Source organism: Mustelus asterias, chromosome 28, assembly GCF_964213995.1.
Source record: "Mustelus asterias chromosome 28, sMusAst1.hap1.1, whole genome shotgun sequence".
NCBI classification, from domain to species: Eukaryota; Metazoa; Chordata; class Chondrichthyes; order Carcharhiniformes; family Triakidae; genus Mustelus; species Mustelus asterias.
In genome coordinates, this window is record NC_135828.1 from 25,945,742 (window position 1) to 25,967,223 (window position 21,482).

At 46.7% G+C, this 21,482-nt stretch overlaps 1 protein-coding gene across 3 annotated transcripts in view; it reads left to right on the forward strand.

Annotated features, from left to right (window-relative positions):
• LOC144480349 (paired box protein Pax-2-like) overlaps window positions 1–21,482 on the forward strand; it is a 407,590-nt gene that overhangs the window by 17,470 nt on the left and 368,638 nt on the right. For all 3 annotated transcript variants that reach the window (XM_078199764.1, XM_078199765.1, XM_078199767.1), the window contains exon 5: window positions 6,136–6,258. In XM_078199764.1, the coding sequence (XP_078055890.1) occupies window positions 6,136–6,258 (123 nt within the window). The remainder of the gene's footprint in view (window positions 1–6,135; window positions 6,259–21,482) is intronic.

Genomic DNA, 21,482 nt, shown 5'->3' on the forward strand with positions numbered 1-21,482 from the left:
GATCTCAAAAGGTGATCACGTCTTCTTCATTTTAAAAAAAGTAGATTATCCTTGAGATTGGCTGCAATAATTCAGTTTATTTGGAATTTATTTATCCAGGCATTAAATATACCATATTTCAACATGAACAGCAGCCATCTGTTCCAGGAAAGGATTTTAGATCAACAAACCTAGAGGCTAGCTCTCTGCCATGGTATAATTAGAATCATTAAATCTCTACAGTGCAGAAGGAGGCCATTCAACCCATCGAGCCTGCACCGACAACACTCCCACGCAGGCCCGATCCCCGTAACCCCACTTGCTAATCCCCCAACGCTACAGGACATTTGGCATGGCCAATCAACCTAACCCACACATCTTTGGATTGTGGGAGGAAGCCGGAGCACCCGGAAGAAACCCACGCAGATACGGGGAGAATGTGCAAAACTCCACAAAGACACTGACCGAGGGTGGAATTGAACTCGGGTCCCTGGAGCTGTGACGCAGCAGTGCTAACCACAGTACCACCCTCCACTGTGCCACCCTCCACTGTGCCACCATGCCGCCCTCTAATTCTTGACAGGTGCCCTGGTTTGATTGTGAAATTACCCCCTTGGTATAGAAACATTAATTCTAAAACCTTTCACATGCCACTGAAGTTCCTGTGTTCCTGCTCCTGAAGTTGTTTCATGGGCAGCACAGTGGCACAGTGGTTAGCACTGCTGCCTCACAGCGCCAGGAACCTGGGTTCGATTCTGGTCTCATGTTACTGTGTGGAGTTTGCCCGTTCTTTCCATGTCTGAGTGGGTTTCCTCCAGGTGCTCAGGTTCCCTCCCATGGTCCAAAGATGTATTAGTTAGGTGGATTGGCCATGCTAAATTGCCTCTTAGCGTCCCAAGCTCTATAGGTTAGATGGATTGACCATGGGAAATGTGCAGGGTTACGGGTGTAGGGCAGCGGAGACAGTCTAGGTAAAATACTCTGTCAGAGCAGACTCGATGGGCCGAATGGCCTCTTCTGCACTGTCGGGATTCTATAAATCTATGGCTGGAGCGCACCTCCGCTGATGCAGGTAGCTGTAAAGTTTATTTAAAGTTTATTTATTTGTCACAGGAGGCTTACATTAACACTGCAATGAAGTTACTGTGAAAATCCCCCAGTCACCACACTCCGACGACTGTTTGGGTACACTGAGGGAGAATTTAGCATCTTTCAGACTGTGGGAGGAAACCAGAGCACCCGGAGGTGCCTCACTTAGTTACCCATCCTTTAGGTATGACCTTATGCACTATATCAGCTGGCTATCCAACTGTGGTTATGATTGCAGTTGAGCCTACAGTCAACCCACCTGATGTTGAGAATTGTGGAAGAGGTTAGTGGTGAGGAGGAGGAACATCCCTCTTTTTTCCCTCGAGAATGAGAGGATAGACGGTGGGCCACCTATCCTGTCGTGTCTGAGGTCAGTTAACCCGGGACAGATGACGAGTCAAAGTTAAGACTGGATCTGTATGGCCCAGCATTGTATCAGATAGTTTATTTATTTTTATTTATTAATGTCACAAGTAGGCTTACATTAACAGTGCAATGAAGTTACTGTGAAAATCCCCAAGTCGCCACACTCTGGCACCTGTTCGGGTACACTGAGGGAGAATTTAGCACCTAACCAGCACGTCATTCGGAGGAAACCGGAGCACTCGGAGGAACCCTTGCAGACACGGGGGAGAACGTGCAAACTCCGCACATGCAGGGACCCAAGCCAGGAATCAAATCGAACTGGGTCCCTAGCGCTGTGAGGCAGCAGTGCTAACCACTGTGCCACCGTGCCCGCCCTGGTACATTTGCCCCATAGGTCTTTGAGGGATGCTTGCATCTTGAGGAATTGTGAGAGTTAACAGTCTGGATAGGGAGACACTCTTGATCGACGCGGTGAGAACCTGCTGATGCTAAAACTGGGGGTCCAATTGCTTTGCACTTGTTTTCACAGATAGCGGTCCCACCGAGAAAATTTGTAGATTACCCCGGCTGGGGTAATTGGTGCAATTTTACAGTTACAGCACAGTCAGATGCCACGCATACATTCGCACAAAATGAAGCAGTTACTAACAGCAAGATCACAGAGATACTTGAACAATGCTGTGAACAATGGATGAGTACAGCAGCCTGAAATTGAAGACAGGAGGCTAAATGTCTCACCTGTCAGTCACACTGCTGTTATTATAACGTGTAATGCAAGATATATACAGGCATATAAAAATATGGGAGGCACATAGATGCATCTATGCACATATACATATGGGAAGCAAACATGTATAAAAGCACAAATTTACCACATTCATACCAAATGACTATGTCTGCTGTTTTACATAAGGCATCGACACACTCGTTTATTGTAACAGAGTAACATTATTTGCATGTGTTTACCCGCAGATACCATGACCAGTCACCTCTGACCTCTCTAGGGACAAAGTTAATGGGGGGAATTTTCCCATCCAGCCCCGCCATGGGAATTGTAGCGGGCGGGAGACGGATCATGCAAAGATCCGTTGACCTCGAGCGGGATTTTCCGGTTTTGGGGCGAGGGCGGCTGGGAAATCCCGCCCAATGTTTCGAGTCCGATATGATGGGACCGTTCCATTCCATCATATTGGACTCAAAGCGTTAACCCTGTTTCTCTCTCCTCTGATACTGCCAGACCTGCTGAGCTTTTCCAGCACTGTTTGGTTTTTATTTCAGACCTCCAGTGTCCAGCGGTATTTCGCATTTATTTGCTTCTGACCCCGCGTTTTGTAGTCCAGCATGTCCCAATCAGGCTGGGGCCAGTTGGTAGCCTCAGGGTGAACTTGGCAACATTCAGTGGGGGCAAAGGGCATCTCTAAGAGACCCAGCTGCACAGGCAGTGGCCAGGCATACACTAGTGCCCTATTACATTGCGGTCTTGTCCCATGAGGCTATAGGACACCGGCAACCTGCCAACTTTGTCTCATGCCTGCGGAGCAGAGGGTAAAAATAAATGGCTGCTTTGTGGGGGAGTTCTGGGGCTGTCTCCCACTCCAGCTCCTGCTCTCAGTGAGGTGTCAGCAAGACTTGTCAACAATGAATGATTGTTAGACCACAAGATCACAAGACCAAAACACACAGGAGCAGAAGTAGGCCATTCAGCCCATCGAATCTGCTTCGCCATTCAATGAGATCATGACAGATTTGATACGCTAATCCTCATTTCCACTTTCCTGCTTTATCCCTATAACCCTTGATTCCCTTACTGATTAAAAATCTGTCTATCTCAGCCTTGAACTTAATGACCCAGTCTGTACAGCCCTTTGCAGTAAAGTATTTCTCAGATTCACTAGTTTAAAGTTTATTTATTACTGTCACAAGTGAGGCTTACATCAACACCGCAATGAAGTTACTGTGAAAAATCCCCCAGTCGGGTACACTGAGGGAGAATTTAGCATGGCCAATACACCTAACCAGTCTTTCGGACTGTGGGAGGAAACCGGAGCACCCGGAGGAAACCCACGCAGACACGGGGAGAACATGCAAAATCCACACAGACAGTGACCCAAGCCGGGAATCGAACCCGGGTCCTTGGCATTGTGAGGCAGCAGTGCTAACCACTGTACCACCGTGCCGCCTATTATTAATAATTAAATATTTTTGCTCAACTCCGTGTCATACATTTAGGCCATTGAGTGTGGTTGTTCTCTGAACTTAAACTGAAAATAAAACAGTCAGTTGAAAACTCAATCAAGGTTAGTGCTGACTGGAGCATCTTTTACTGAACTAGGGTGCTTAAAAAAAATCAAAGTAATTTACTGCAAGTTTCTGACCAGAGGTATCTACTGACGGAGACTTCCCACCCTCCAGTTTTCTCCTGCTTACCACCTTTCCCCTCTCCGAGTCCCTCCTTCCCTGGCTAATAATGCTGGGCCACACTCTACAGGTATTGGCAAACCCACCTGTCACCTTGCAGAGGTGAGACGTGCCTGGTCTTTAATTAAAATGCTTGAGGTTTGACAGTGACTGATCATCACAGCGGAAATGCTTGATTTATAGCACCCAGGGTGCTTGGATAGTCGAGCCACCCAGACCGAGAGACCCCAGATTTAATCTCTGATTTGCCATGCATCTGTTGGTGCATCGGGTGGGAGTACACAGGGGGCAAAGAAGTAAAAAGAAATCAGCGAGGTTAGCATTTGCTGCTTAAATCCATGGGCCGAATGGCCTCGTTCTGCACTGAAGGGATTCTATGTGGCTACTTGGCCCATTTACTGGAGAACCTTTAGTGCCCCTGTCATTGTAACCATCGAGTTTTCTCCCACAGTCTGAAAGACGTGCTGTTTTAGGTGCATTGGCCATGCTAAATTCTCCCTCAGTGTACCCGAACAGGTGCCGGATTTTCACAGTAACGCTCGAAAATTCCTTAACCCAGGAAAATAGGCAGTCTCCATGTGTTTGCTATTTTAGTGTCCTTGTAAGAAGGGTCACTATACAGGGTAAAATGAGTTGTCTCTCTGAGACACAATGATATACCATTTGACCCAACCCCATCCCCCCCTTTATTGAGTCTATTAAATCTATTTATTGAAGTTTTATTGTCACAGAGTCAATGTACAATCTGAGATTACACACTTCCTTTTTAATTACAACTTTTCATTTTCCCAATTTTGTCTCCCCATTCCCATCAGATGTTTCCTCTCAGTGGGCTGCAGATCTATGGGGAACCAGCTGCCCTCCAATACATTGCTCGAGTGGCCTTTATTCACGTCTGAGCCTTGACAGTGAGTATTGGCCAGCTATTCGTCCCTGGAAGATAGCACAGCTGAATTTTCTTTTTAACCGTTCACGGGATGTGGGCGTCTCTGGCGAGGCCAGCGTTTATTGCCCACCCCTAGTTGCCCCTTGGGAAGGCGGTGGTGAGTCGCCTTCTTGAACTGTTGCAGTCCGTGTGGTGTAGGTACACCCACAGTGCTGTTAGGGAGGGCATTGCAGGATTTTGACGCAACAGTATTGATGAAGGAATGGCGATATCCTTCTAAGCTAGCGTGTCGTGTGACTGGGAGGGGAACTTGCAGGTAATTGTGCTCCCCTGCACTTGCTTCCTTTGTTCTCCTAAGTTGTAGAGGTTGCCCATTTGGGAGATGCTGTCAAAGAAGCCTTGAAGTGTTGCTGCAGTGCGTCTTGTAAATGGTACACATTGCAGACATGTTACACCGATGGCAGAGAGATTGAATGTTCGAGGTGGTGGATGGGGTGCCAATCAAGTGGACTGCTTTGTCTTGAATAGTGTTGAGTTTCTTGAGTGTCGTTGGAGTTGCAGGCATCCAAGCAAGTGAAAAATATTCAATCACACTCCTGACTTGTGCCTTGTAGATGGCGGGAAGGTTTTGGGCAGTCAAGAATTGACTTACTTGCCGCAGAATGCGGCCACTGACCTTTGCCCCTGTGGCCGCAGTTATCATGCGGCTAGTCCAGTTCAGGTTCGGGTCAACAGCGATCCCCAGGGTGTTGAGAGCGGGGGGGGGGGGATTTGGCAATGGCACTGCCATTGGGTGTCAAGGGGAGAAGGTTAGAGTCTCTCTTGTTGCAGGGTGGTCATTGCCTCGTATGGAGCAAATGTTATCAGGCCAAAGCCTCAGTGTTCTCCAGGTCTGGCTGCACACAGAAGTAGACTGCTCCATTGCTCTGAATCCAAATCCAATTCTGCCCTCATGCAGCATTCATACATATATCTTCCAGTAGAGGTCGCTGGATAGCAATCAGGAGTGGATACCCTGGCTGATTTTTGCCCCTTCCCCAACTAACCCAGCAACACTGAGAAAAACTGAAGCCCTCTAATATTGTCCATCTAACCAGCAGTTAACCCGATACAGAGAGTGAGCGTAACCTGAAACCTCCTGGTCTGCTTGTCTGATTATAACATCAGGAAATACATCTACCCACTTGGCAATGGGTGAATTATATTTGGTTATGCTCCATGCTGATTAACCTCTTGGTTTATGAGTATTAGAGAACATCGTTCATTCTCATTAATAACCATTACATGCTCAGCTGACTTTGCCAATGCAGATTGTAGAGAGTAACAGGTTAAACTGTTGGGTCTGCTGTGCAAACAAGAAAGCAACTTTTTTTGAAAAAAAAATGATTTCTTTTCAGTCCCCAGTACAAACTCGCCGCCTGTATCCTCAGCATCCAATGATCCCGTGGGATCCTATTCCATCAACGGGATTCTGGGCATTCCGCGATCGAATGGAGAGGCCAAGAGGAAACGAGATGAAGGTAAGAGGGAAACATGATCCAGCTTTTTGTACTGTCACCTGTAGGGCAGCTAGTGTTTCTGGCACGATCATTGCATGCTACCCATCTGCTCTCTAATCATCTTCTAGTTTACACTGGGTTTGTGCTGTTGGAAGCAGTGAGGCTGCAGATGGGGAGGGGTGGGGAGGAGGGGGGGGTTTGACGTTTATTGTGGAATTCGGTCCTGCAGTTGGGGTTTGTGTAATGTGATCGGTTGAAGGGTGTTTGTCATTAAGGCTGCACAGTTGGAGCCCGGCGCAGGAGCCTCTGATTCTACTGGAAGCCCACGCCTCCTTGTACGCTCTCTTTCAGTGCTGGCCGGCGGTGACAGTTCACCCGTTTCGAGAAGTGAATGCTTTCTGTTGGTGACACATGTAGGTGCTTTGTGTGGGAAGAATGCTTTTGTGGCAGCCATGAAGGAGTTAAGTGCCTTCCCTGCCTTGTGAGGCGACCCATCTGCTTGCTTGGTGTGATCTCTGCTTAGAGAGAGAGAGAGAGGGAGCAAAGGAATTGTTTAAGTGACATTAACCTCTTGGTTGCATTGAGGGTTTTGCAAACTTTCTCACTCTGAATTGCAAGAATGATTTCACCTGAATTTCTTAAATGTGAATGTCACAGTAAATGAACGCACATTATGTTATGTTATGTATTCCTACTGCTATTTTTTCACCAATCTCAGGAATGACACACAGCTATCTGCAATAGAAACTGTTGCCTGCAGAGAGCAGTCTCCCTGAGTTACAGAAAGGTAAAATTAGTCTCCAGTTATATATATTGGAGGACATGATCAAATCTCGCCCCGGTGGCACCTGTTACTGGTACACACTGACTGACAAGGCTTACCCACAATGAATGGCCAGTTGCGTGAGGTACTGCAGAGCATTCCATGCCAGCGAAACATAGAAACTAAAAGCAGGAGTAGGCCATTCAGCCCTTCAAGCCTGCTCCCCCATTCATTATGATCATCGAATTCGATATCCTGGGTTCCCCCCATATCCCTCAATCCGCCAAGAGCTATATCTGATTCCCAAAGCCAACTGCTTGAACGTGTGAGTCAGTGCCTTTTGGGACAGGTGGGAGATAACAGGGCACAATTTTGGAAAGTGTTTGTGAACCGCTGGTGTTCCCCCACACTCCTGTCATCTCAAAGTGCCCTCCTCTGTCCCCAGGGCTCAGAATGCGCCTTCAGTCCTCACGCAGGAAGCTGACTGGAGGTTACGGAGGGTTAAGCCCTCTCTCTTACTTTTTATTGAGAAACTAATGTGAAGGGACTGAGGGCCACCGTAAAGTCCAGTGACAGGACAGAACAGAATGTGGCGTCGAGAAATAGGAGTCGGCTGGTACAAAGCTTGGATTTTGAACTGATATTTGACTGTAAGATGCGGAAGCGATGCGCAATTGTGGATAAAATGCATTAAATTAGCAGGGTGAATGATAATGTCACATAATGAAAATCTATCTGCATTTGTTTTTCCAATACCATTGCAGTTACCTCTGTCTATAATTGTCTGATCACACCTGACCATTGATATTTACTATGTGTATCCAAACACGTGGAGGAAATGCTTTCAGTAACAATCATTTCTATTTTTTATAAGATGCTCTATGTATCCTTGTTGCATAAGATGAAGTATTGTAATAAACTGCTGTCCTGTTTTGAGTTCTCTCGATTGCAATATGGATGAGGTTCATGCAACATGCAAGAAATAGGTGTGGCAAGATTATTAAAATGCAATTTTGTATGGTCGCTCAGATTAATCACAGCGTTAAGACATCGCACTATCCTGTTTGTGACAGTGTTGATATATTTAAGATGCTAAGGTATTGAAGATGGCTCTCATAAAGGGCATCTTACTCGCAGTCCCGGTTTGACAGCGACCTTGATTGTAAACCTTTAATCCTAGTTTTCTGATCCTTCCATGGACGGGCTGCTCCCCTATCTCTTGTAACCTCTCTCTGACCCACAACCCTCCGCGAGCTCGGCATTCCAGCAATTCTGCGCATCCCTTGATTTCCGCTGTCTCTCCATTGACGGTCATGCCGTCAGCAGTTCAGACTCTAAGCTCGGGAATTCCTTCTTGTTTCTCTCCCCTTTTCTAACTCGCCCTCCCTAACAGCATGGTGGGAGTACCTACATCATGTGGGCCACAGCGGTTCAAGAAAGCAGCTCACCATCTCCTTCTCAAGGGCAATTGGGGATGGGCAATAAATGCTGGCCCAGCTAGCGATGCCCACATCCCATCGCAGAGGAAATTCTTCTCTCCTCTTTTCAGTTGCTATTTCAAACTAACTATTTGACCAAGGTTATGGGTGATATTTTACATAAAGCTGGCATCCATTTTGCCTGCTGTATTAACGGTTAATGCAATATTTTGCCAGTCTAAGTGGGTTTTGGCTAATGGAATTTTATTTAAAATTTTCTAATGGGACGTGGGTGTCGCGAGCGAGGCCAATATTTATTGTCCATCCTTAATTGCCCTTGATAAGATGGTGGTGAGTTGCCTTCTTAAACCGCTGTAGTCCGTGTGGTGTAGGTACACCAACAGTGCTGGTAGGGAGGAAAGGAATTCCAGGATTTTGACCCAGCGACAGTGAAGGAATGGGGATATATTTCCAAGTCAGGATGGCAAGTGACTTGGAGGGGAACTTCCATGTGGTGGTGTTCCCAGGTATCTGCTGTTCTTCTAGGTGGTAGAGGTCACAGCTTTCGAAGTTGCTGTCAGTGGAGCCTTGGTGAGTTGCTGCTGTGCATCCTGTAGATGGTGCACATCGTGTTGGTGGTGGTGGAGGGAGTGAATGTTTGTTGATGGGGTGCCAATCAAGTGGGGCTGCTTTTCCCTGGATGGTGTTGAGCTACTTGAGTGTTGTTGGAGCTGCACCCATCCAGGCAAGTGGAGAGTATTCCATCACACTCCTGACTTGTGCCTTGTAGATGGTGGACAGGCTTTGGGGAGTCAGGAGATGAGTTACTCACTGGAGAATTCCCAGTCTCTCATTTCCTCTTGAGCCTCAGCATTTGGACCAGCTCAGTTTCTGAATCATCGTGTTACAGTTCACATGGACATTACCATCCGATCAATCTAATCTGCCCGTTCCAGTTGGACCAAGCTTGTTCTTTCCAAATGGATCAGCAGGGGTACCTTTGACTCTGTTGGCATACGGGCTGCCCATCCTGTTACAAAATCTCACATTGACCAGGAAGACCTGAGTTTTGATCCCTGATCTGTGCTGATGTGAGTCAGGGTTACAGTATGAGAACTCAATGAATCTCAACACTATTGAGCCAGAGTAACAGGAACATCAACCAGGCCTCCGGCCCCCTATTTGACATCGAATTCCTCCCTATCATGTGGGGATGTTTGACAAGGATGATTATGAGGTTGGCTGTGATGCTCCCCTTGGTTGCTAACTTTCTGGGCATTCGATCACTAGACTCGCCCACAAAGAATGGTGGCTTGGGTAGCATACCAGGGGTAGGGGCAATGGATGAGCTCAGAGGGTGGAATGGTGGCCTATATTTGGGGGTGGAAGTGATTTATTTATTATTTTCATGTGTACGAGGATACAGTGAAAAGTATTGTTTCTTGCACGCTATACAGACAGAGCATACTGTTCATAGAGTACATAGGGGAGAAGGAAATGATAGGATGTAGTTACAGATAGGGTGAAGAGAAAGATCAACATAATACATGGTAGGCCCATATAGTGTTACAGTCACAGCTTCAGCACAGAAGGGTGGCACGGTGGCACAGCAGGTTAGCACTGCTGCCTCACAGCGCCAGGGACCCGGGTTCGATTCCTGGCTTGAGTGACTGTGCGGAGTCTGCACATTTCCTCCCGTGTCAGCATGGGATTCCTCCGGGTGCTCCAGTTTCCTCCTCCAGTCCGAAAGGTGTGATGGTTAGGATGCATCGGCCGTGCTAAATTCTCCCTCAGTGTACCCAAACAGGCGACTAGGGGATTTTCACAGTAACTTCATTGCAGTGTTAATGTAAGCCGACTTGTGACACGAATAAATAAACTTAAAAGAAAATGCTCGGTGCAGTGAAAAAGATCAACTTAATATAAGGTAGGTCGATTCAAATGTCTGCTGGCAGCAGGGGAGAAGCTGTTGTGGGGGGGGCTGTGTTTGTTGGGGGGGTGGGGGGGGGGGCAATGGTGGAAGATGGTAGAATGCTGGCCTGTATTTGGGGGTGAAAGTGAGGGCAATAGATGAGGAGAGAGGGCAGGGTGGTGGACTCAATGGGGGTGAAAGTATTGGAGGACGGGAACTGAATGAAACAGCCGAGGCACTCTGTTGTTTATAATAACTGGCTGCGTGGTACGGGCGATATTATAATCTCTGAACACATTCAACAGACACTTAGCCGGGGAAAGGGAAAAATACGCAAGCTTTCTTATGCAGATAATATAATGAATTCCCTGAAGATCCTATTCAGCCCTCTCCCCCTTCCCCCAACCCATGGCCAACCGAGCGTAAAACCGACCATTCACCCACCCCCACCCCCCACCCCACTCCGCCAAAAATAAAATAAAAATGTTGCCTCCCTTTCAGTGAAGTTTATTAATTGATTCAGTGAAGCACATATCGAACAGAAAGAGGGGCTTGCACTCAAAGACCTGACCTACACTTTTGTCACTGTTGTCTTATACAATTAATCTTGGGTGAAATGATTAAGAAGAGTTAGGATAATTACATGTCAAGATGATGTAGCAAGCCACCCAGGTCAGCCGCAGAAAGCACTACTGATGTGTTAGATGCTTCCACTCTCTCTCCGAGCGAGGAGAAGAGAGAAGAAATGATTTTTTTTTTGCCCCAAGCCTTCCAGATTACAGAGTCGCTGTGCACAGCACAGCTCTCCATTTTAATTTTATTGAATAAACATTATTATAAGTAGAAAAAAATACCAAAATCAATCAATCCCGACACATTCATACAGTACAATAAATGAGCTGTATATAAGCCTGGTGCGGACGCAAGGTTGAGTGCTGTTATGATTACAAAGCCACTGAACTTTCACACTGCACTGAGAAAATTAGAAAAAAAAATAAAAGGCCTGGAATTAGAAGCAAATGAAAATTAGACTCGGGAGTTTTAAAAACTGCCAACAGTCAAACAAGGATACTGTGTGTGAATGTGAGTGTGTGTGTGCAAGTGTGTGTGCGTGTGTTTGTGAATGTGTACAGGATACACTGTGTGTGTGTGATTGTGTGTGTGTGCATGATTGCATGTGCTCCTGAGTGTCTATGTGCGTGAGTGCGTGCAAGTGTGTTTGTGAATCTGTACATCTGTACAGGGTACACTGTGTGTGTGTGTGTGTATAGGATGCAGTGTCCGTGTGTCTATGTGTAGGATAAACTGTGTGTGTGGGATGCAGTGTGTGTTTATCTATGTGTATGATACTGTGTGCGTGTGTGAGTGTGGTGAGTGTGGGTGTGTGGTGTGCGAGTGTGTGTGTGTATGTGTGTGAATTTGTGTAGGATGCCGTGTCTGTGTGCCTATGTGTAAGATAAACTGTGTATGTGTGCGTGTGTACAGGATGCACTGTGTGTGTAGGATGCAATGTGCATGTATTTATGTGTAGGATACTGCGTGTGTGTGTATGTGTGTGTGTGTGTGTGCCAGTGTGTGTGTGCGTGAGTGTGTGTGTGCGCGAGTGTGTGTGTGTGCGTGTGTGTGTGTGTGCGCGAGTGTGTGTGCGTGAGTGTGTGCTTGTCTGTGTGTGCGAGTGTGTGTGTGCGTGCGAATGTGTGTGTGTGTGCGAGTGTGAGTGTGGTGAGTGTGGGTGTGTGGTGTGCGAGTGTGTGTGTGTGTATGTGTGTGAATTTGTGTAGGATGCCGTGTCTATGTGCCTATGTGTAAGATAAACTGTGTATGTGTGCGTGTGTACAGGATGCACTGTGTGTGTAGGATGCAATGTGCATGTATTTATGTGTAGGATACTGCGTGTGTGTGTATGTGTGTGTGTGTGTGCCAGTGTGTGTGTGCGTGAGTGTGTGTGTGCGCGAGTGTGTGTGTGTGTGTGTGCGCGAGTGTGTGTGCGTGAGTGTGTGTGCGTGAGTGTGTGCGTGTCTGTGTGTGTGTGTGCGAGTGTGTGTGTGTGCGTGCAAATGTGTGTGTGTGTGCGAGTGTGTGTGTGTGTGTATGTGTGCGAGTGTGTGTGTGCGAATGTGTGTGTGCGAGTGTGTGTGTGTGTGTGTGTATGTGTGCGAGTGTGTGTGTGCGAATGTGTGTGTGCGAGTGTGTGTGTGTATGTGTGCGAGTGTGTGTGTGCGAATGTGTGTGTGCGAGTGTGTGTGTGTGTGTGTGTATGTGTGCGAGTGTGTGTGTGCGAATGTGTGTGTGTGTGCGAATGTGTGTGTGTGCGATTGTGAGTGTTTGTGTGTGTGAGTGTGTGCGAATGTGTGTGTGTGTGCGAGTGTGTGTGACAGACATGGGGGCACAAAATGAGCAGTGTTGGACACTGACGGCTGTCAATTAACTAATAAAATCCAATCGGAATTCCTGCCCTAATCCTTATCCAGTTATCCCTGCTGAAGAAAGTGTGCGTGCCTGAGTATACATTACACACCAGATTGAGTTTACAGAGTCTCCTGAAGAAAACACACAGCCCTGCGACTCTCATGACGAGAGGAGCTGGGTGGAAGTGGCCTATCCCACCGGGACATGTGTCTTACAATCCCACAAACTCTCACACATGTCCCGGTGGAATAGGTCACTTCCAACCACACTCACTCACTCACCGTGTCCCGTGTTCACTGATAAATACAATTCCACTCTCACACAGAGCGAATCTTAAACCAAGATAGCAAAGTGGGCTGCAAAGGGGGTGGGGGAAGAAAATGCTGCCTTTTCTGTTGACAATAGTTCAACCTCTTTGCAAACTGGGTTCACGCACCACGTGAGGGAGGGAGGGGGGGAGTAAAGAGAGACGGAGCAAAAAAATAAAATGTGCTAATGAGTTACAATGTAGAAAGTGGCTTCTTAACCATTTTTGGCAATGATTCATGCTTGCAGATTCCCACAGTGACATTAACCTGCACACGCATGGTAGTTAATATGGTTGCAAATACTGCTCACCTACTCAGTGATACCTCACAGGTGCTGACATTACACAGACTGACATACATGGACACATACGTGCCCAAAATTCTGGGTTGCGACTTTGCCTTTACGTGCTGGTGTGTCACCAGGTGACAGTGGAAGCAACAGCCCATTATCTTCTCCTGATTATTCTTCCCGTTTAACTTCCTCGGGAGTGTAAATGGGAGAGAGGTGAAGGAGACTGATGATTGATTATCGTCCATGTGACACAGTTGTAATCGGTGGGTTCATACAGCACCATTGCTTGCACGCACTCACACCTATCTTCAATTCAAGATGTCCGAAAATTTGCAGGTTAGGTGGATTGGCTATGGTAAATTGCCCCTTAGTGTCTAAAAATGTGCAGGTTAGGAGAATAAGCCAAGCTAAATTGCCCCTTAGTGTCCAGAGATATGTAGATTATGTCCATTGGCCATGCTAAATTGCCCCTTAGTGTCCAAGGAGATGCAGGTTTGGCGGATTGGCCATGCTAAATTGCCCCTTAGTGTCTAAAAATGTGCAGGTTAGGGGAATTAGCTAAGCTAAATTGCCCCTTAGTGTCCAAAGATATGTAGATTACGTCCATTGGCCATGCTAAATTGCCCCTTAGTGTCCAAGGAGATGCAGGTTTGGCGGATTGGCTATGGTAAATTGCCCCTTAGTGTCTAAAAATGTGCAGGTTAGGGGAATTAACCAGGCTAAATTGCCCCTTAGTGTCCAAAGATATGTAGATTACGTCCATTGGCCATGTTAAATTGCCCCTTAGTGTCCAAGGAGATGCAGGTTTGGCGGATTGGCCATGCTAAATTGCCTCTAGCATTTAAGGATGTGTAGGTTAGGTGGATTGGCCATGCTAAATTGCCCCATAATGTCCAAGGAGATGCAGGTTTGGTGGATTGGCCATGGTAAATTGCCCCTTAGCATTTAAAGATGTGCAGGTTAGGTGGATTGGCCATGGTAAATGCAAGGGATTACAGGGATAGGGCAGGGGTTGAGATGGGTCTGGTGGGTTTCAGATGAAGTGCAAAGGGAATGGCTGATCCAATTCCCTATAGCCTGTAATCCCAGCCCGAGTGGAAGAATATTCCTTACTGGCGCCAGCACACACCCACAGACATTCACACTCAAGCATTTCACCCCATGTCGATAACAAGCACAAATCCACTCTTATGGAGCCCAGTTTGTGAGCTAACATGACAATGCCGCAGCTGAACAAAAGACATTTTCCAACGTTACCTTTCCATGAAACAGCCCAGAAGAAACAATCGGCTCAGACCAGTGTTCATATATCCTCGTTTTACTGGTGTTCCATTTTAAAGCCTACAAGACCAGTATTCTTACTTCATAGAACCATAGAATCCCTACAGTGCAGGAGGAGGCCATTTGGCCCATCAAGCCCTCACCGACAACAATTCCACCCAGGCCTTATTCCCTCGACATATTCACCCTGCTAATCCCCCTGACACTACGGCGCAGTTTAGCACGACCAATCAACCTAACCCGCACATCTTTGGAGCAAACCCATGCAGACACGGGGAGAATGTGCAAACACCACACAGACAGTGACCCAAGGCCGGAATCAAACCCGGTCCCTGGCGCTGTGAGGCAGCAGTGCTAACCATTTTACTGGTGTTCCATTTAAAGTATGCAAGACCAGTTCAGATCCCCAGTATTCTCATTTCCCCATTTTTACAGGCGTTCCATTTTAAGGTATACAAGACCAGTTCGGACCAGTATTCTTATTTCCCCATTTTATTGTTTTATTTTCCTTCTGGGAGTTAACCCTTTGAAGATAGGATTTTTTTTCTTTGGAGCTGTGCCAAATGTCCTGCCACTTAACATCCTCAAGATTGGCGTTCTCCCGTGAGTTGGTGGGGAGGATGGGTTAACATGGAGGGAAACGAACTACCAAACACACTCTTCATTCTCTGTAGTTTCTGGCAATCTTTTACACAAAGGTGTCTAGCTTGTTCAGCAAGGCGAGGGTTACTCTCTGTGTAGCAGCGTGGAGTTCCTACTGAGGGCTTATTATGCGGAGTTACTGTGTAACCAACAGAGTGAAGATTGCTTATTGTGCAGCGGTGTTGAGTTTCCCCATTTAACTCCTGAGGGTGAGGCTTATCGTTAAGCAAGAAGCTGTTATACCACTAGGAACTTGTCTCCTTGCTTAGAGTAGGATTGTTCTGGAGCAGTGGTGGGCAACTTGCGGCCTGGGGAGGAGGGAGGGGAGGTGGCGGGCACATGCGGCCCATCTGAGTGCGGCCCCACAAGACATTTTGTTGACCGTTGCCCATGCGTAGGGTTGCCACATTCCACTGATTCCTGTTATTGTAGTTTTTTTCCCCCCACTGGCATGACTGTAACAAGATGCACGTAAAGCAAGGGTGAGTGAAGTGAGGTGTGCGCTGATTGCTCACAACATTGACTGTGAGAGCCATGCGCTCCCTCTGTGTCCAAAGTGTCAATATCTCTTTTGTTTTTACCATTTGAAGTCGATGACAATTCTATTGATATATGAATGATTAAACATTTTATACATCTCATTATGAAATATTCAGCGTGTATTAAATGTATTTAATCTTATTCACGGGGTCATGGTTAGTGAACAAGCCTCATTTCAATCTTGCAGCCTACTGAGATAGAGGAGGGCCGCTCATGCAGCCCACTCACTCGTCGAGGTTGCCCATCGCTGTTCTGGGGTCTCTCGGGATTCAGAATTCGGATAAATGCAGCAGAGCATTTTCATTCTATTTTCTTTCGATGCTTTGATTTGGTACAGGGCTGGTGGAGATGGGAGGTAAAAGAGGCTGTTTGACTGGGTGGCATGGTTGATGGAGGGGAGGCCATCTGATGACGCTTCCAACAATTTGTCCCATCAGAATCCAAACTCCCTCGCTCAGAGTGCGCTGAGCTGACACTGCCCTTTCTCCCAGTCAGTGTATGAGCTGCGTAAAACTCCACACACTAGTGCCTAATCCCTGGCTAAACTCAACTCGAGCAACGGGGAGAGGCTGCTTTTCGCCAACAGAAAAGAGGGATGACAATTAAAAGTTGGCCTCCTCACCAGTTTAGGGATAGCAGTTCTGATTGGACACATGGGCCGGGCTTCTCCAACCTCGCCCACCCCAGACTCGGGGCGGGCGAGACTCGCAGAACAACATTCCCCGTTGGCCGCGGGCGGGATCTTCCGATCCTCGGGCGGGGCGAGGCGGTAAAAGTCCGGCAATGGGCCGGGATTCTCTGACCTCGCCCGCAAGGATTTTCCAGTCCCGTTGCGGTGAATGGAGTTTTGGCTGAGCGCCCAATTCTCCGTTTGCGGTAGCAGGGCGTACGAAGTCGGAGAATCCCTGCCACAATCCCTTGTCCCTACCAATCAAACGCCCTTCCGTGTCAATTTTTAATCACCAATAACTAACTCTGAATGGTCTGTTGCTGCTCCAATGTGCGTGCTTTTGCATTCTTGTTCCTTGTAGGAGTGTCTGGGAGATTAATCGCTAATTCCTGGAAACACCAGGGCACTCCTAAAGGTTTGGTAACCCTACACCAGCCTGAGAGACATGGCAGTCGGTATTAGCACAGAGCCCAGCGCCTTTGTGTAGTGACACAAACTTTGTGCTTTCACTCAAATCTCTGTTTAATCTTCAGACTCAACCTCTCCCATATCTGTCCACCTGTTCCTACGTGGTTATTCTTTCGATGGAGGAGCGGGGGCGGTGGTGGCGGGGGGGACCCTGTCTATTTAGGAACTTGGGAAATCAAATATCTTGACATGGACACTGAAGTTTAGTGGGGTCCAAAACAGCCGGCAGAACCTTAGAAAGGTTACTATAGAAACTGTATGAATCACACTGTCTGCTAAGTCACCTCTCATTAAAGCATGTTTTTGTGTGACCATAAAGAATCGTGTTGTGAGGAATGCAATGTCGTTCCATTAAAGCTGCAGGAACCATTCAGTGTGAGCCCAATCACTTCCTCCTTTTTATTGGGGAATCAGCACTTTTTTTTTAAGAAAACAAACCATTCTAAGCCACAATAGATTGAAAGCTGCTGTAATTAAACACAGTTTTGTCAGACCCACTGGGCGCTGATCATTCTAATCTTCCTGCCACAGTCGGGATAAACTCCCCCCTTTTTTTTTTCCTCTTCTTTTATTCCAACCCCTTTCTTCTGAACGAATCGATTCCTCGCTGGGCCACAATTGCACAGACGCTGGGCAGCCGTGCCCTATTGGCCACGTGTCACGTTGGCATTGAACATCGCAGGCTCTTCTCCCACGGGGTGCATCGCAGCTGAGCGCAATCCCGCCGCCATCCAATATTCACAGGCAGCACCGTGATCGGAACTCAGAGGCCCAGCTGAGTTCTCTTTTCTTTTTGTTAACTCTTCCCAAACCAGCGTCCAATTTGTGCAGCCTGAGACGAAACATAGATTTGGGGCGATTGAACGAGGGGTGCCTCTGTCCCATGCAACTCAATTATTATCCGGACGATTTTGTCCAAAGCATTTTGTCCAAAGCATACGGGGAGCTGCCTTGTCATTTATCGTCTGCCTATAAGCTCCCACATTGGCCTTAAGCTGTACTTTTATTCGATTGAATTCACATTTATGCAGCACCTTCCAAACCGCACAGTTTAAAGTACATTTTACAGTTACTCCTTCAAGCACTGTGATTATTATTGTGGTGATCACTTCAGCTATTCAACAGCCTGGGTTTGAGGCTCAAACACAACAGACAAGAGTGAACCAACTGTGCCAAGCTGACTGGACTATGGATGAATGTTTCTCAATTCCACGTTCCCCCCGTGTCTGCGTGGGTTTCCTCCGGGTGCTCTGGTTTCCTCCCACAGTCCACAGATGTGTAGGTTAGGTGGATTAGCCATTCTAAACTGCCCCTCAGTGTCGCAAGATGTGTAGGTAAAGTGGATTGGCCATGCTAAATTGCCCCTTAGTGTCCAAAGATGTGCAGGTTAGCTGGATTGGCCATGCTAAATTGCCCCTTAGTGTTCAAAGATGTGCGGGTTAGGTAGATTGGCCATGCTAAATTGCCCCTTAATGTCCAACGATGTGTAGGTTAGGCGGATTGGCCATGCTAAATTGCCCCTCAGGGTCGAACAATGTGTAGGTTAGGTGGATTGGCCATGCTAAATTGGCTCTTAGTGTTCAAAGATGTGTAGGTTAGGTGAATTGGCCATGCTAAGTTGCCCCTTAGTGTCCAAAGATATGCAGGTTAGGTGGATTGGCCATGCTAAATTGCCCCTTAGTGTCCAAAGATGTGCAGGTTAGGTGTATTAGCATTGATAAATGCACGGGGTTACAAGGATAGTGCAGGGGATGGGCCTGAGGAAAATGCTCTTTTGGAGAGTCGGAGCAGACCTGATGGGCCAAATGGCCTCCTTCTGCACTGCAGGGATTCTATGGTTTCACAATGAGACCTATTGATGTCCTGCTGGTATCTCCTTGATGGCATGGTCGATGTCGAGACGGAATATCAGGGACAGTATTTTCAAGGGTATTAAAGAGCAGGGAGAATGTTTCCGAAACAGAGTTGAACAGCGTTAGAGACAGTTAAATGCCCATCGGGTGGGAAGATGAGGTCTGAAATTGCATGCTCCCTTTCCTAAAAAAAATTCTTCAGAGTTTACACTCTGGTGCTGTAGTTTAAATGCCCATCAGTGTCAACAATGGAGTTTATACAATGGCTAGATAGATTTCTGGATTCCATTGGCATCAAGTGATATGGGGATAGTGCAGGAAGTTGGCGTTGAGTCAGAAGACCAACCATGATCCAGTTAAATGGTGGAATAGGCTCAAGGGGCTGAATGGCCTCTTTGTGCTCCTGTGTTCTTATGGCTCATCCATACTGGACTACACAAGAGAATCACAAACGATGAAGGACATTCAACTGTTCCTAATTCACCTATCCAGAAAGGCCATTCAATCGTCCCATTGCTTAATCCAATTATATTTCTTGGAGGATTCAAGAAATATTGTTTTTTTAAAATCTTATATGGGAATCCATTACATGTGGTGATTCCTTTTTGTGTGAAGTTGATTTTAAACGTGACCTTTATTCGTTTGAACGTGTCTCTCTTATTGTACTCTTCTCACAATTCAGCTTTTGGTAATTTTCTGGACTTCTCTTTTCTGTCTTGTGTTAAATATGCTGCAGCTTATCGCCACTGGGTCACAGTGCTGTAACCGTGCTGAATTCTAATCAGCATGTATACTGTGATGTAAAAAATTGGCTGTGTACACTCTGGTATGCTTACTGAAATATCTATCAGAGAGTTGGTGCATGTATACAGTGATTTAAAATTTGGCTATGTACACTCTGGTACACTCTTTGAGGTATCGATTTAGCTCAGTTGGCTGGATGGCTGGGTAGTGATGCAGAACGATGCCAACAGCGCGGGTTCAATTCCCGTACCGGCTGAGGTTATTCATAAAGGCCCCACCTTCTCAACCTTGTCCCTCGCCTGAGATGTGGTGATCCTCAGGTTAAATCATTACCAGTCAGCTCTCCCCCTCAGAGGTCTCATCTGGGAGTGTGGCGACTTAAAAAAAAAAGAGATTTCTACCATAGAGTTGGTGTGTATGCTATGATATAAAAGTTGGCTGTGTGCGTTTTGGTATGTTTACTGAAATATCTATCATCGAGTTGGGAGAATCTAAACTGGGATGTGGGCTCCGGAACCTACAATACCTCTGAGATAATCCAAAGTTGTGTCTGTGCTGTTCAATAACAACATAAATAAAACATCAAAATGGTAAATTAATGCTATATATATATTGGAATAAGTGCATTAAAATTCCACACTGGAGTATGTGTGTTGGAATGTGTGCACTTTTGTGAATATGTGTTGGAATGCATTGGAACATGTGTTCTGGAATGTAAATGGAGTATTTGCACCATGTTGTGCATATTGGGATGTATACCCTGAAGTACGCACACTGGAGTTTGTGCATTGGAATGTTAACACTGGAGTATTTGTACTTGAGCATCTAGGCAAGGATGGCTGCCTTCAGTGAGGTACATTGTAGAACATAGAAAAGTTACAGCACAAACAGGCCCTTCGGCCCACAAGTTGCGCCGAACATGTCCCTACCTACTAGGCTTACCTATAACCCTCTATCTTACTAACTTCCATGAACTTGTCCAAAAGTCTCTTGAAAGACCCTATCGAATCCGCCTCCACCACCACTACCGGCAGCCGATTCCACGCACCCACCACCCTCTGAGTGAAAAACGTACCCCTAACATCTCCTCTGTACCTACTCCCCAGCACCCTAAACCTGTGACCTCTTGTGGCAACCATTACAGCCCTGGGTATAAGCCTCTGAGAATCCACTCTATCAATACCCCTCAACATCTTACACACAAATTGTATACAATCTTATACAATTGTAGTCTGCACATTGAGCTGTATGCTAACTGGAGTACATGTGTTGGAGTATTTCTTGGTATATGCATGTTGTGTATGTATGCCGAGTATATTTGAAGAAAGAAAGTTTATTTATTAGTCACAAATAAGGCTTACATTAACACTGCAATGAAGTTACTGTGAAATTCCCCTAGTCGCCACAGTCCGGCGCCTGTTCGGGTCAATGCACCCTAACCAGCATGTCTTTCAGAATGTGGGAGGTAACCGGAGCACCCGGAGGAAACCCACGCAGACATGGGGAGAACGTGCAAACTCCACACCGACAGTGACCCAAGCTGGGAATCGAACCCGGGTCCCTGGCATTGTGAGGCAGCAGTGCTAACCACTGTGCCACAATCGAGTACCGCAATTAGAGCATGTGGACTGGGGTATACGAGGTGTTGAGTTTGCTCTGTAGTTTCTCTTTCAAGCCACTCTTCAATTTCCAAAACTCTTAGTGGAGTCTTATGAGGGTCTGAGTGGAGTGAGGTTTGTCAGTGTGTTAGAAGCTGGTTTGTTTTTTGAGGAAGTAGTTCACAGAAGAATCACGGGGGCTGGTGCGAGAAATAACAGAACAAGGTGCTAAATGTCAACAGGGGACCCGCTCAGTGACGGACTGCACATTTGCTCGATGCATCTGTTTCAAGTGATTTGCCTAATCTGCAGTTTCCTTGGGTTTAAATCTCGGGCACATTCTTGTC